Source organism: Gnatocerus cornutus, chromosome 5, assembly GCF_029298725.1.
Source record: "Gnatocerus cornutus isolate USDA-ARS CGAHR chromosome 5, icGnaCorn1.1, whole genome shotgun sequence".
Classification (NCBI taxonomy): Eukaryota; Metazoa; Arthropoda; class Insecta; order Coleoptera; family Tenebrionidae; genus Gnatocerus; species Gnatocerus cornutus.
The window spans coordinates 10,515,299-10,531,652 of NC_142237.1; the positions used below are offsets into that span (position 1 = coordinate 10,515,299).

At 33.3% G+C, this 16,354-nt stretch overlaps 1 protein-coding gene across 1 annotated transcript; it reads left to right on the forward strand.

Annotated features, from left to right (window-relative positions):
* The first annotated feature begins 10,504 nt into the window (after positions 1 to 10,504).
* On the forward strand, positions 10,505 to 15,071 carry LOC148174367 (phosphatidate cytidylyltransferase, photoreceptor-specific-like). Its single transcript, XM_088037160.1, has 2 exons — positions 10,505 to 10,771; positions 13,857 to 15,071. The coding sequence occupies exons 1-2, from the start codon at positions 10,766 to 10,768 to the stop codon at positions 15,021 to 15,023; spliced, it is 1,173 nt and encodes a 390-aa protein (XP_087893286.1). The 5' UTR covers positions 10,505 to 10,765; the 3' UTR covers positions 15,024 to 15,071.
* The last annotated feature ends 1,283 nt before the right edge of the window (positions 15,072 to 16,354 follow it).

Sequence of the window (16,354 nt, forward strand, 5' to 3'; positions counted from 1 at the left end):
GTTTTGATAAACCATGATAAATCGATCAATACACTATTATTTCTTGTTGTACTTGGCTTACTTGGAGAAAAACTCTTTGGATGCAAGAGAACCATCATGATCATAATCAACATCTTCGCTCTCTTGGCTCCCTTGCACTCCGGTAACCTCAAAACGTCACACCTGTCAAACTGACATTGGATTTGGCTACTTCGAATTTTTTTCCCGAACATTTTGCAAATGCCAACTACCCTAAAATTCCCTAGATTTCGAAATCAAGTTTTTTCGTTTAAAATAAGGCGAAATAGAAAAAATAGCGTATGATACTTGTTCATAATGCATTTTGCCGCACTTACTACTTTATGTTTAAAAACGTGCGTGCGGCAAAATGTTCATTATGAAACGCGTTTCATAATATACTATTTTTTTCTTGAGCTGTGTAATGTATCTAAACTTTATTTCTGAACAATGTTCACAATTTCAAAAAGATGCCGCTGTAATAGGCTTTGTTACAATTGATACCGATCTTTCCTACGCGTTCTAAACCTCTCCTTGACCACAGGGCATCTATGATTTAGATATTAATTATGAAATTTATGAAATTAATGTTTCCCACAGTGGTTTTTGTTGACAAAAAACGTTTGGAACCTTCTCGCAATTTTTCCGTGATGATCTCCTATAATTACCCGTCTATTTTTAACCTCAATAGCTCAATTTCGCCCGCCCTTGCCGCAAACTGCTCTCTTCCATCTAATTCAAGAAAACCGTCTCCATTTCGTGATGAATCGTACTAATGAGTCCGATTCTTGATCTGCATTCATCTCAGGCAAGACTGACAAATTCGCAAGACGTATTACGACAGATACATCAATACGCTTGTGAGATTTACATATAGCTCTCGGTCTGATAATCTATCACGATATCAGCATCCTAATGGGCAGGCCGACTGATTTGTGGGACGGTTCGAAGACAATGTTGAATGTTTCTCCATTAACTGTCTTCACCTCGACGTGAATTGCAAGTACGTGGTGGTTTCAATTGCCAGCACCACGTCCCAGGACAGCACAAAAAGGAGTGTTATTTATTTCCACCTTTTCCAGAACTCTTTAGCTCCTTTCATGGGAGACATTGTGAAGACGACACGAAGAACAGAATATGATTCACCGTTGACCCATGGAAATTACCGCGAAAACGCTGCGGTACAATGAAATGACGCTTTATTTCATTTTCAAACAGAGAAATATATCTGAATGTTGCATTAATCTAATAGTTGCAGAAGCGAGTAGCATCAGCAATACGCACAAGCACGCACTCACCATTATACAGTACTAAATCACAAGAAGGATATTTATGCCGGCATGCTTGTCTCCAACTAAAACTATAGCGTTGAAATACGTATTCTTTCAATGCATAATTATGCAATTCATGTACTGTCACATAAGTCTGTCTTGAATGGGTAATTACTGGTCGCTGAATATTCAATAAATTTTTATACCGCGAGCTCTTTGTGAACCAGGGATGGAAGAGTTTCGTTGGAACATTTCTGGTACAGCGAAAGTCACTAATTAACGATTACAGACTTAATGGCGATGAATTATTCAAGCTTTTAGATTTTTGGTTTCATAGACTGCAAATCAACATAATTGCAGATAATTAACTAATTTTTATCAGAGTGGAACGGAGGTCAAAAGACTGACCAGCAAAAACGCCTAGTTTGGTATTCATCACACATGTTGCAGTGAAATTTTCAAAGAACAAATTAAGGAAAAAGGAACACTCTACTTTATCCTGAGGGAACAATGTTTGCCTCCCTTATTGAACTGTATTCTTGGCTGCATAACTTTGATTTTTTTTAATTGGGGGCAAAGTTAATGTTGATCATCTTAGATATGCGCCAAAATTCGATCTCATAGTAGGATACTAAAATGTTTTTTCCGCTTCTTAACGATTTTTAAATTATCCAGGATCTACCGCGTTGTAAATTTAACTTGGTAATTAAAGCATCACAGAAAAAGATTTTATTTGTGTCTTATCTAATTTATAAGTAAAAATAACGAATAAAAAATGAAACAATAAAAGATTAAGTACACTTAATAATTAAAAAAGCATTGGAAAGTAAAAGCTATCTAAATTAGGGTAATCAAAAGCTGGAGCCCGCAATCTTTTCCTGTTGCTTAAAAACACGATAAACATTATCAAAATAAATCGACACAAGAGGAATTTCCATAAAATTTTACGCAAATAACTCCATTTAACCGCCTCAAATAATAAACGAGAACCCACTCAATCGTGGGACAAGTCGCATATGGAAGCATCTCTTCATGCTTAAGATTAGACTGAATTAGAATTTTCCGTCCACAAAAGTCGTAAAAATCCTGCGAAGATAAACATCAAATCGGAGTTTTTCCTGCTGGCCCAGTCGCTCGATCGGCTTTTAGCGAATCTGACTGACAATACCACATTCTCGATTCTCCTCACATAGTGAAACAAGTGAACGGCTACAAATGTAATCATAAATATCTCAGTCGAGCGAGGATCTGTTCGAGAACTCGTTTCGGTTATTTTAAAAATGTTGCCTTATCAGAAATTACGGTAGAGGAAGATACGCCTGTATACAATTATAATTCTTCGCGATTGTGCACCGTACTTTAGTGCTGATTATATTGTAAAATAATTGACAGGAGAGCTTATTTATCCTCTGGAGCCAAGCAGCTTTGTTTGAAAAGGCAGCTCTTGTCGCTCAGTTGCCGATAATTACCCAATTGCGATAATCAATTTATTGGCCGCAGAAAGACAACACAAGCAGAAAATTTTCTTCTATCTATTTCTATTTTAGATTTTGGAAGAATAGTATTGATTTTTTAATGAAATCGCCAAAAAATAACAAAAAGTTTAAATTTGTCGACCAAATTGCATATGAAAATTATTAAAAACTATTTTTTTTTGAAACATGAGTACTAACCCTATTAGTTTTATAGGTCATTAAAGAGCTTATAAAATTGGCTTTCGAAAACACTGTCGAGCAATTCTATAACTTTCCCAGTTCTCCAGAAGAATTAAAAAAACACAATTTTCTACACCGGATCTAAAAAAAATATTTTTCAAGATTATCTCTGAATCCGGACCTGATAGAGCAAAACGAACTCAGGAGACCATTTCAGTTTAAAAATGACTTTTCCTTGTTGACTAGGATAATAAATTATTGCTTTTGTTGTGTCGTTGTGACACAAATTTTTGTAAATATTATCCCTCAAATTAGGTCCATCCAGCACTAGATAATGTATTTAGTCTAAGTCAATCGTATACTTTACTTGATTTATCGCAGATTTTGGCCAGTTTCCAGCAAATCTATTTATTAAAACTGTTTATTTTAAAAACGTCTAATGTTTCAGTTTTCCGAAGTTATAATTTATTTTCTCAGTTGACGAGTTTAAAATTGATGGCAATTAATTATGTGATCCAATAAAGAATAATTTATGGATCTCAGAATCGTGATTCATTTCTTATGGACTCTACACAAAGATTAAGTGCGTTAGTACCCTTAATTATTGATGCATTGAGGAAAATTTTTTCTTGGACTGTTGATTGACATCGCGGAGCGAAAACCGCCGCGTCCTTGCAAACAAGCTTCGATGAGTGATTTTGTCTGGTTTCGTTTACATTTTTTGCAAAAATAAACTCAACTTACGCCGTTATTGTAAAGTTGGACAGTGATCCTCTGTTTTGTTGGAAAAATTGCGATCGTGGTGTAAAAAGTATAACATTATACATGACTTTCCAGTTTATAAACAAATCATTAAAAATGTTTTCCAGTTATGAAATTATGAAATGATTTATTGACATGTTACTGTTTCGTCATTAACACCTCATCTTTGAAATGTTTACGTGGCTGTTATTTTCGGAAATTTTGATCAATTTATTTTGATAAGGCTCCGGGGCGCGGATCCGGGGGCGCCGATGTTAACCAACAGTTAGGTAACATTGTGGCTTCACTTTGGAATAAATTGTGAATTTAATTTGACAGATATAGTGTGATTCTTTAGTTGCGTTAATACACAAAGCTTGCAATTGCCCGTCAAGGATAAACATGAACAATTCTTAAATAAACATTACGGGATGTTTGAAAGATTTATATGCGCGTTTATTTACATATTTTTACTTTATTTACGTGTTTCCGCTACCAAAATGAGCAATTATCATTTTTACTATGCCATCTAAACACCAAATAAATGCCACGCATATGCACTCATTGCCGAATTAGATGAGTCCTAGACTAATAACTAGAACATGGCCAAAGTCGCAAAGACAAATTTTCTATTCCTTTAAAAAATTCTCATCTCATCTATTTTAAACCATTTTTTTGCCCATAAAAGTTCTAAAATGAAGCAAATGAACTTGATTGCTTTGAGATGTTTTTAGACTATAAATTCCTGTTCAGTGATTACAAGCTGGCATACACTGAAATACATTTACATTGTAAATAGAAAAAATTGAATTTTCCAATTCGAGATATGAAATGCCGAATTCTTCGCGCAAAAATATGTAATTCCGGAAAAGTGCAGCACCGATATTTCCGGAGCTTTAAAATTTTCGTTTTCTGGCAAACACCCAGATATTCAATGGCTTCTAATTAAAAAAAATATGAAATTTTGGATTCTTCGTAAAATTCTGCCAAAAATGAGTGCTAATAACTTAAATTAGCTACTTTAGTAATCAAGATATCGATAAAAATCAATTTTCAGAAAATGTTTTTGGGGTCATTTTTAAGGAGCTTTTTCGGAGTGAAAATGACATCTTCGAGTTATACATATATCTATTAAACGAGCAGCTCAAGATCTATCACTTGGTCGAATTTCGTATCAATAGCAAAATTAGTTTTCGAGAAGTGGTCAAAAAAACAACAAATTCATTTTTTCATCGCTTTTTTCAAAAATTTTTGAATTTAGGTTAAAAAAGACCGGATTCTTAACAAAAAATGTGCAAGAAAAACTGTCGAAAAGCGCATATTTTTACCTGTTTTAATTCCGAAGAAATCCGGCACCAATATTTCCAGAGCTTTAAAATTTTTGCCGTTTGGCGACCACAGAATATTTCAAACGCTGCTAGTTCAATTATTTTTTGACGTACAAGAAAAATTAATATAGTTTTGAATTCAGCGTAAATTTCTGCGAAACATGAGTGCCAATAACTTAGATTTGCACCACAAATAAGCAATATATCAATCAAAATAAATTTTTGGAAGATCTTTTTAAAGTCATTTAAAAAAAATCGGAGCGAAAACGATGTTTAACAAATTTGAGTTATATATCAATCGAAAGAGCAGCTCAAGATCACCTAGCCACATTTTGTATCGGTAGCTCAAGTAGTTTATGAGAGACGGTAAAAAAAAACCTCAATTATTCCATCGTTTGAGTTGAATTTTTTTTCGAAAACTTTCGAATTCGGCATAGATAATATAAGATTTTTAACAACAAAAGTGCGAGAAAAACAATGGCGAAAAGCGCATCTTTGCATCTGTTTTAATTCCGGAGGAATCCAGCACCGATATTTCCGGAGCATCAAAATTTTTGTCGTTGGGCGATCACCCAATATTTCAGTCGCTTCTAATTCAGTTAGTTTTAGACGTACGGGAAAAATTAATGTAGTTTTAGTTTCTGTAAAAAATTCCGCATAAAATGAGTACCAACAACTTAGATTAGCTTCTCAAATAAGCAAAATATCGATCAAAATAATTTTTCAAAAGATGTTTTTCTGGTAATTTTTATAGAGCTTTTTGGGGATAAAACCGACGTTTCACATTTTTTGAGTTATTATATTAAAAGAATAGCTCAAGATCTAACCACTAGCCAAATTTCGAACCAATAGCTCAAGTAATTTACCAGGGACAGCCAAAAAAACAAAAATTCAACTTTATCCAACGTTTGAGTTAAAATTTTTTTTTCAAAAATTTTCGAATACCGAAGTTTCGGAAATATGGGGCGACAAAAATTCCGGAATAAATAATAATTGAAGAATTCATACTCAAATGACGTAGAACATTAAAAAAAAGCAAACCAAAAACATGAAAATATAAAAAAAAATCAAAAATGGGAGAATGAATCTTGAGACCCAAAAAATGTAGAATTGAAAATAGAAAATTAGTGGTTTTCAAGAAATTATACATCTACCTACAAGTCCACATTAAAAATACAGTGTAGGTCGTATAAATCACCAAAACGTACCACGGCACTACCTATATGTACCCCAATTAGCTATCTACACTGACCTCATCCACCCATAATTCGACTCTTGGCCAGTAGAGTCAATCTCCGATGCATATTCCCCATGCAGAGGTCATCTGGAGGCATCATACAGTAACCAAAGCAGCAACATAATGAAGCTATCAGGCGGTCTATAATCAAAACGCCGTCCCTGCGGCTTGGCCCTCCCAGAATCTCTCGCGCTCTCTTGTGCCAAAAAATGCGCCTTGCCACCAACACACAACCACAGAATACTTATTATTTTTAACCTTCATCCAGGCCTAATTGACCAGAAAATTCCAGGTTGTTAGTTTTTATAACGTGTATTTTCGCCATAATATTCACCAAGATTAGCTTCATTAAAGGTTCTGGTTTTACGGACTTTTGCGGCACCGTTGGGAGCGCACTCCCGCAACCACCCACGAATTTGCAAACGTTAAATCGGCGAAAAACTGTTTGTAACTTTTCCCTTCACTTTATGTCATTCTCATTAATTAATAATCTAAGAAATTATTCAGAAAAATTATACGACTCAATCAATCCTTTGAACACCCCTCAAAGATTTTTTTTTCTTGGTAACCTTTATCTGTCGCATTTGAACATGCTAAGCAAAATGCCAATCAGTCAGGTCGTAATAAATCATTGAGTGAAATGAGTCACGATTAATACAAAGCTTTATTCTTGTCGAGACAGAAAAAGACAAAGAGGACGTGTTGAGAATACCGTACGAATCTGACTAATCGAATTTTTTGCTTGTTTCATGAGTAAAATAGTGTAAATTTAGCCATTTCTTATCGCGGAAACCCACTTCAATTTTTCAGTCTCGTCAAATAGTAATCTTCATTAGGGTTGGCAAGGTGAGAAGAAGGAATACAATAAACTCGTATTTATCACTTGGAGGTAATTAAGAAAACCAATTCCACCTCCATTTCAGAAATGTCAGAAATATTAATTACGTGTTTCAATTTCTCGGTAAGTAGTTACTAATTATAGCTGTAGAATCGACCTTGTCGTGTTAAAAAGACTACACTAATTATCTTTGATAGACGCTGTCACTTGCAATTAATAAAACCGAGCGACTGGTTATTGCGTTAGTTGATCCCACACATCCAACACCTGGGAATTTGTAAATAGTCATCTCGGTTCTTTTAGCTTCCATTATGTCCTTTTTTCCATCGCATCACATCGTCGTAATTTGTTTTTTAATTGTTACCAAGCGAGAAGGGTGGAGTTATTTAGAGAAGAGTGCTAAGCACGTCTACTACTTTTATAGTCGATGGTCTAGACAAGCAGCATCACACTGTTAATTAACTCTTCTGACCGCAGCGTCTGATTTTTTAAAGTAATATCCTCACATTATGTGGTTTCTCACACCCGAGTCCGCCTATCTTCGGACACTTCGAGGCCGGATCATGTTTGGACCCGTTGCTGTCGAGCGAAGCCTTCACGGAGATCGCTTTATTAAATTAAAACGAGACTGGGTACTCAAAATTTCATTTTTAACTACTAGCTATTATTCAATTTGTTACAGTTATTTCACCTTCTTTATAATCATGTAAATAAAAATAAAAACAATTAAATATTATTATAGCCTAACATGCGAGTGTAAAACTATGATTTATCTACGATCTTGCAGAAACCTACAAAATTAACTGAATTCAAAAATAAAATTGATTAAACTCGTTGACAAGCTAATTTAATTTTTAATGAGAGCGGAACACGTGCGTTATCAACAAAATTTTAATACAAGGTAAGTTGAAAAATTACAAAAAAATTAACCGAATAGAATTACTGTCAAAATATAAATTGACATTCCTTTTCATGGCTCATTTTGACCTTTTTGAAAAACCGTTGTACAATTGTCATTATTAAATCCATCAAAATGAATTGAATAATAAAAATAGCTACATTAAACCACTTGCTGTATAATAAGTAGGTATATTATTTAACGCTTTATCTGTACACATCCGATGTGTTCATTAACCCATTTAAAACAAATGCGAAAATAGCTCTGTTACAACGGCAAATTAGGAAATAGTATATTAAACATATTATGGGACACGAAACTAAAATAGAGCAAAAAGAGTTAAAAAACTAACTCCAGACGTTGATAACGTGAGTTGCATATACTATTTTTTCTACGACAATAAACTTTAGTAAGTAGTACATACTTTAGTACATACTTTTGTCAACAAATAAACATGATCAGAAGCTTTGATTATAAATTTGGCTCTTCTTTCAGAAAGGTTAATTTTTTTTAGTGCCCATCTGAATTTTGTTTCAACAAATTTTATTAAATATTTCCAAAATTTTTCCACCTAAAAATTAAAATTTTGAAAATCTGTCTCATTTTATTTAAAGCTTTATGGATTAATAAGCATAATATCGTAAGGAAAAAAATAAATAATTTTTGATTCGTCGATAATAATTTTCTAAATTTGTTTCTTTTAAAGCTATAATTTTTTAATTTAGCACAGTTTATAAGCAGGTCACATGTGAGGGCCTCCCAAAATTTCAATGCTGTGGAATTAAATCTTGCGGAATTAAGGTACAAACTGTAATAAAAAATATTAATTTTTTTTTACTTAAAATTTTTTAAAAAATCTGTGCCTTTTGCCCTTGAATTTTTTTGATTGTGTGAGTTACTGAGCGACTCGTATGTGATAATGTCCCCAAATTTTGTGTTAAAACTTTTCAAACTTTAATTTTCGAAACTTTAATTTTATTTTTAATTTTTCGAAACTTTTTAATTGACTTCAAAAAATAAAAACTTTGAAAAATCTGTCTTTTTTTCTCCAGAACTTTGCAGATTAATAAACACTAAATCGTAAGTAATATCTTGTCTAGATATCATTAATTTTGCATTCACACCACCCCTAAAAAATAAAAAAAATAGCAATTTTTTAATTCGGCTAAGAAAATATTCAATAGTTATGTCCCGAGTGCATGCCAAATACGCGAATAAATTAAAATATTCGGTTTTTCAATTCAAAAACTTTCTGTAAGTGAACTCTTGAATGTTTTGCATTTTTTTCTGGCTATACATGACTATCATCTCTAATTTTAACAAATTAATGCACTTTAGAAAAAAATTTAAAACTGTCACAATTAAATCTCAAACAGTTTGAAATTCCAGTAGTCCGAAATGCGATTTCAACCACCGGAATCAATGTCAAAATGACTGATTTCAATGTCAAATTCATGTGAATCAATGTCAAACTCTGAAAGAAGACTATTATATAAGAAAAAAATTATAAAAAAGTTAGTAAAAACCAAAACCAAAAATACAACACAGGTAAGAAGAAGAGGTTTCAAAAGTGGTATAAAAATGAAAAATCAAAAAAATGTGGACTGCTTTAAATGTAATTTTTGCCATACAATCTTAAATTTTTCTCAGTACTATGCATGTAAAAAGTCAAAATTTTTAATATGTAAAATATAATTCAATGTAATTACCTAATTAATAAAAAGCCGGAGAGATTTATTACAAACGCCACCAATTTGAGCAACAATTTAGTTAATACACTGTTATTAAAATTACAATACGTACTTAACAATTAGTCGCTTTAGATACAAATTTATAGTTATGTTTTCTTAAATAACAGTAATAATCTACCAACAATCTCTCCATTCATGTGCTGAAAACTATAAATTTCCGCCATAAATATCGATAGTTATAGATAGTCACTCCCAATCAGCGGAAAGTATCAGTTAAATCTCTCCTCGAGAATAATTACGGAAAACAACCGTAAAAGCCCCGTCAGCATTAAAATTTTCCTACACGTAACCCCAATTCGATAATAGTCATCTAATAACGGAAGAAGAAAAAATGGAAGCGTCATTCCATCCTCTTTAATACCAAGTGGGTAATTTTCAATAAATGATAATTCTTGCATAAAACCCGAGGGCATTTTAAAAAACCTAATTTACGGTTTCTGCGTGTGAGGTCCGGAATTCAGATGTGATGGTACCGCCCTCAACACCTCGTGGTAGATGACGGCACCTCGAATTCATTAAATTATACCTCCATATTCCCATCGAAGTGGGAAACTGACCGCTGATCAATTTTCCCATACGTAGAAATTGCAAGGTAATTTTCGACGGACCATATCAGATCCATCTGCTAATGGAACAGACGAGATTTCGGGCGTGGAGGTGTCAAAAGGACCATTGTTATACCCATTGAACCGTGGGAAATCAACTCTATGATAAGAAATCAATAATTGACTGTTTTAGTCTCTTCATTAGGAAATTTCAGCGGCAAACCACAACGCATACATGACAGTAAAATGGGTTGCATACTCCCTATAATTTTTATTATCTCGGTGCTTTAAATTATTGATAAACACAGTGTCGCGTTTTATGCGAAACTGTTCAGATTTACCTGTTTTTCATCAAGTTTAATCGCTTTACTCAACTGTGACCATCATGAGTAAAAACTAGTTTCGTTGTTGTGGAGTCACTCATGTCAAGGCCAATACTCAAGACTCAAGGATGTCGTAATTGTACAATGAATTACTGCGGAAGGAACACTATGAACTAGAAGCATGCACGTATGTATTGACTCATTCTTTGTCGTTTTAATTAGTAGTTTTAAAAGCAGCGAAAACGTTACTTTGATTGGTTGGTTCTGAGTCAAGTTGCGAGAGAGTTCACCAGTCGCTAATTTATGCAGCGCGTTATTCAAACGTGTTGTTGTACCTTGTTACCGACTTTTATCATTATCAGTCACAATAAAATGATTCACGATTCTACTGTTTGCTTTCGATATCTGTAACACTTATGTAATTAGGAGCGCCGTTCGATGAAGTAATTTTACACACGAAAGTTACAGTCGTATTTACTTTACTAATATTGCAACGTATTTATAGTTACACACGTACAAAGTGTATAGGTGTGAATTATTAATAATTATTATGGTATGTGCATACACGTTTTACACACCTATGTAATGATAGTAAAGGCTGTCTAACGATGCGATAAGTAAACTTTTCGGTATTTCTAGATAGAGCCACCCAATATTGATATCTGATAGATAACGATTTTTAATGAAATGTTTACTGAAGGTAGGTTGGGAAACGTAACAACTTGCCCTGAACTGTTTTTAGATAAGAAGGAAATTATTGGTGAAATTACATGGGCAATAACAGAACGAATTTCAGCTTTGAAAATTATTCTCAACTTCTGGTGCACTGAACAGTTTGGTTCTGAAGCCAGAAAATTTTGGTAAATTTGATTCATGTTGCTAGGAAGTTTTTGTTTATTTATCCATTTTATTAACAAGATTTACGATATTTCACTTAATTTTTTGATTCATTTAAACCTTTGTTTTGTTCCATCAGAATTCAGAGATTTTTAATAAGAATATTATACCTACTTACTTTCATTTAGTTTTTCTTATAAATTTCCAAAATTAAGGTATTGTTGAAAATTGTTTGGAAAGCCCATAAAATAAGCTTTATAACGACCATTGAAATTTTTTGCTAGGGTCAGTACTTCCCATGATATTTAAAAAAATCGTACCATGTCCCCAAAAAACGCACTTTTAATGATATTTATTCGCAAGTTTGCTTATAAGTCAGGAATTATTATATCGATTTTTCATTGTATTATATCACTAAAAAAGATTTAGATCTTGCCTTTCTAATGCATCGTCAAGTGTATTGCTACCTCTAATTCTTTAGAAGTTACCGGACAAAAAAACAATGAGAAATAAAAAAATATATATTATAAATGAGAAAATTCTTCACCAAAATCTGATATGATTTTTGTGTCGTAGAATACTCAGAGACTTGTAAGTTTTTGAGTCAAAAGCACTTTTAAATCGGCCAATCACAGTCCATAAATCGCTAGAACCAACAACTGTGACTTAAATACTATACAGGTGTCCCAGAACTCACGCTTAGCCGAAAAAGGGCGAATGCCGACAGCAATCAGGACGCCAAAAATGCAATTTGTTTTGTCCTGATGTGCATTAAAATTGAGAAATTGTTTAACGAAAATGACCAATCCCAGACGCTCAAGCACAAATAATAATAATGTTGCTAGGTAATAATGTTGGTCTCTTAGCAACACGAGAGTGTATCCTCCAGACCATTTGGGTTTTGGGTTTTGGGACACCCTGTATAAATGCATGCACTTTGCACAAAAATGCACAAAAATAATCTCATATTTTAATGAAGAATTTCCCATTAAGGTTCAAGTGTACCTTCTATCTCAAAAACCGTGAATTCAAAAATATTGAGAAAAATAGTAATGATGTAAAATTTTATTTTAAATCGTCATATTAAATTAAAAAAAATCTATCCTACGGTTTTCAAGAGAATTTAAAAAAAACTTAGATGTTAGGTATTTTTTTTGTTTTCTCTTAAACAAGTAGTTAGATTTACTTCAAATTTTACGATGTCTTTTAAGACTTGTCTTGTGAATTGTAAAAATGTGGAAATTTTGTAATAATTTTTGAATTTACAGTTTTGTAGAAATATGCGTGCAAACAGCGTTTTATTGACTACCACTTACGACGAAAAAAACGCAAATTTTTGTTACAAATTGATAAGTTGGAGTCGAATGTTACTAAAAAAAGTTGTAAAATGAAAAATATAAGTGAACATTATATCACTTGTCATGTAATGAGTATAATACAAGGCATTTTTTCATTACACAACAAGAATATAATATAGTTTGTTATTAGACAACTAAAACGAGTTTTTTTTGGAATTGTACTAAAAAATATTCAATAATTAATCAATGCGATATTGTTTACATAAAATTCTTTTTAGGTGTAAATTTATGAACTTTTAAAATGGTTTTAATGGTAATTGAAATTCCACCTAAATAAAGCATTTTAGAAAATTTGATGGTTAAGAGTTCTTATATTCTCTTAAGGTCCAAAAAATTAAAACTTGGAAATTATTGAACGAATTGTTTAAATGAGTGACAATTACACACAAATAGTCGTCAATCTGTTGGAAAATTTTCAGGTTACATATCACAAAATGGAAGAAATGAAATTTTCATGTGAGCCGTCGAAACTATCCACGAAAATCTCTTCCAATTTTGTTAAAATGTACATGAGATACTCAACCAAAAACTTTTTATCAAATGCTGCATCATTTTTAGACATAATTTTCCATTCTGTCCATTAAATCGTCATATTTATAACTCGAATAAATTTTTGTACAAAATCTTTGATTAATTTGAAGATTTATAATGACATGCCTATTACTGTAAGAAAACAGTAATTTAGGAGTGCTATGTAAAAGAGCCCATTTTTTTCAAATATCTCAAATAACTTGCCAAAACTGACTTTTACGATGACACGTCAAATCATCAAAATGAAGAAAGACTATTCCACTAACAAAAATAAACATTCCTCCATTTTATCTAGTTTCTCGTACAAACTTTTGGAATACAAGGTAACTCATTTAACATCAAAATCTTTAAGATAACATCGAAGAACAACGTCGCTGTTCCAATTATTTACCACAAATTTGCAGAAAATCTCCGCGAAATGAATCTTCCACGTTGACATTTTTTATCCGCAACTCAGTCAACACTATCAAAATCAATTTTAATTTACTTTTAACCTTTTTCACATCGTTTTAGTTTTAGTGTTTGAATCTCGCCCGTTTGTTTCAGAAAATGAGTCAACTTCGTAAAGAATCACCCAACCAACCGTTCCTGCACCACTTCAGCAATGTAATGAAACGAGTAACTTTCGGCATCATCATGGCCTCAGGATTCCTGCTGTTAATTCTAATGGGTCCTTTAATGCTGATCTTGTGCGTTTTTGTCGTCCAAGTCTTATGTTTCAAAGAAATTCTCAGGTTCGGTTACAACTGTAATAAGATTCCTTGTAGTTTGCCATACTTTCGATCTCTAAGCTGGTATTTTCTAATGGCAGCGAATTATTTTTTCTCCATTGAAACCATTGCTCCGTATTTCCAAGACTATTACAAAGACTTCCATTATTTGCAGGTGATAGTAAAGTATCATCGGTTTATTTCGTTTTGTATTTATTTTATTGGTATCGTTCTTTTCGTACTGAATCTGGTGCGGAAATACCATTTACAACAATTTAAAATCCTGGCGTGGACACACACCCTTTTGATAATCATCGTCTTGCAATCATTTATGATCATTTCAAACATGTTCGAAGGTTTGATTTGGTTAATTCTTCCTGTTTCGCTTGTAACACTGAATGATATTTTTGCATACGTATTTGGTCGGCTGTGGGGGAAAACGCCCCTAATTGAGGTATCCCCTAAAAAAACATGGGAAGGTTTTATAGGGGGAATCGTCGGTACTTTTATCTCCGGATTTATGTTATCGAATGTCATGTGCCAGTACAAGTATCTTGTTTGTCCAATTGAGTATCAGGTAATTGAAGGTAGCTTAACCATGAGCACGGATTGTACGCTTAATTTATTTACTCCAACAGAATATTTTATTGCCCCTTTTCTTTCCATTAATTTTTATCCGTTTACCTACCACTTTCTATCACTTTCCTTCTTTGCCAGTATTATTGCACCTTTTGGAGGATTCTGTGCGTCCGGTTTCAAAAGGGCTTTCAAAGTTAAAGACTTTGGAGATATCATTCCAGGCCATGGGGGTATTATGGATAGGTTTGACTGTCAGTTTTTAATGGCTACTTTTGTTAATGTTTACATTTTTACGTTTGTTAGGAATCCGAGCTTGGATTTTATTTTTGATAAAATACTTTACCTGAATGAAGACAGTCAAGTTCAGTTTTATTATTTGTTAAGAGATTCGTTACAAACTAATGGAATTTTAGTTAATGACTGATGAAACAAATGCGTATTATATTATTATTAATAAATAATTATTGATTAACTGGCTGAGTTTTATTTCTACGGTGCAGTTTGGAGCAAGTATTCAAATTATTTTCTACCTCAGTCATATCTTTATTATTAAAGCATTCTTTAGGTTCTGAAATTATTTCACATTTTTCAGATAATCGCATTCCATTTTCCTCCACTCTTTTTGGTTTCACCCCATCGGAATGTTCGTTAAAGTGAAGTATTTTAAAATTGCAGACTCCCAAAGCACAGTCTGTTGGCGCTCAACTAAATCCCCAGCAAATTTCAGAATCAATATTTTAATTAGCAAAGCGTAGAAAACTAAAAGAAAAAATTCTTCGCCCATCGACACCATGTAATTAGGTGTCTCGTTACCAGCAATTTTCGCAAATTTCAACAGTGCAAAAAAATTCCAAACCTACACAAAATTAGCGTCGAGACCGAAGAGCAGGTATTGAGTTCCTCGAGTGGGGATTCCTTTCACAATCCAATCTTGATTTTGAACCATTGGCCGTGGGAAATCGGAGTCTCAGAACCGTGTATTTAATATTTTGGCAGCAAAAGCGAATCAATCAAGTCGACGTTGCTTTTACAGCAACTTGTTGGGAGGTTGTAGGAGGAAGGCTCCGCCTTGGTTTCTACGCCCGCCCCTCACCAAGATCAAGGTCCAGCTTATTATTGACAAGTCCAGGTATGTAAAAGATAATTGGAGAAGAAAAAACGTGCGCGATCGTAATTATATAAAAATTCTTAATTGGAAGCGCGTTGCTTTGGGAGCGGCTGCAGTCATTTTCAAATTCGAACAAAAATTGCTCTACTGGGTGGTTCACATCTCAACACTACATGTTACTACTTTATTATATTATATAGGATGTTCTGTGGTGTTGATCTCACAGTAAATTGTGGCTTTGACAATGTATGGTTGCATTTTTTTCTTTTCGATATAAATGAGAAAAAATATGGTTCGTTCTCTGCAAGAATGTCTTTCAGTTGGTCGCTAATTAATCCAATAACGTAAATAAGCCGCCATTAAAGAAAAGCCCATCAACATTCTTACCATGGGATTAATACCACTTGGAATTCCATCAAGCTGTAATCCGCGAACGATTAGATTATTCACTCAAACCCAATAATGATCTTCATTTCCTCCAGTCTGTAATCGCAACGTTCATCCGGTAACATAAAATATTCCTACTTGAAGCACACAAAAAGAATTTTTCTCCGACAATTAGCGAATTGTTGTTGAAAATCCCAGCCAGTGGACCGTTGCGAAATTCAACAGTGTACCTCTAATGAAATTGTATTGTGTGGGGTCTT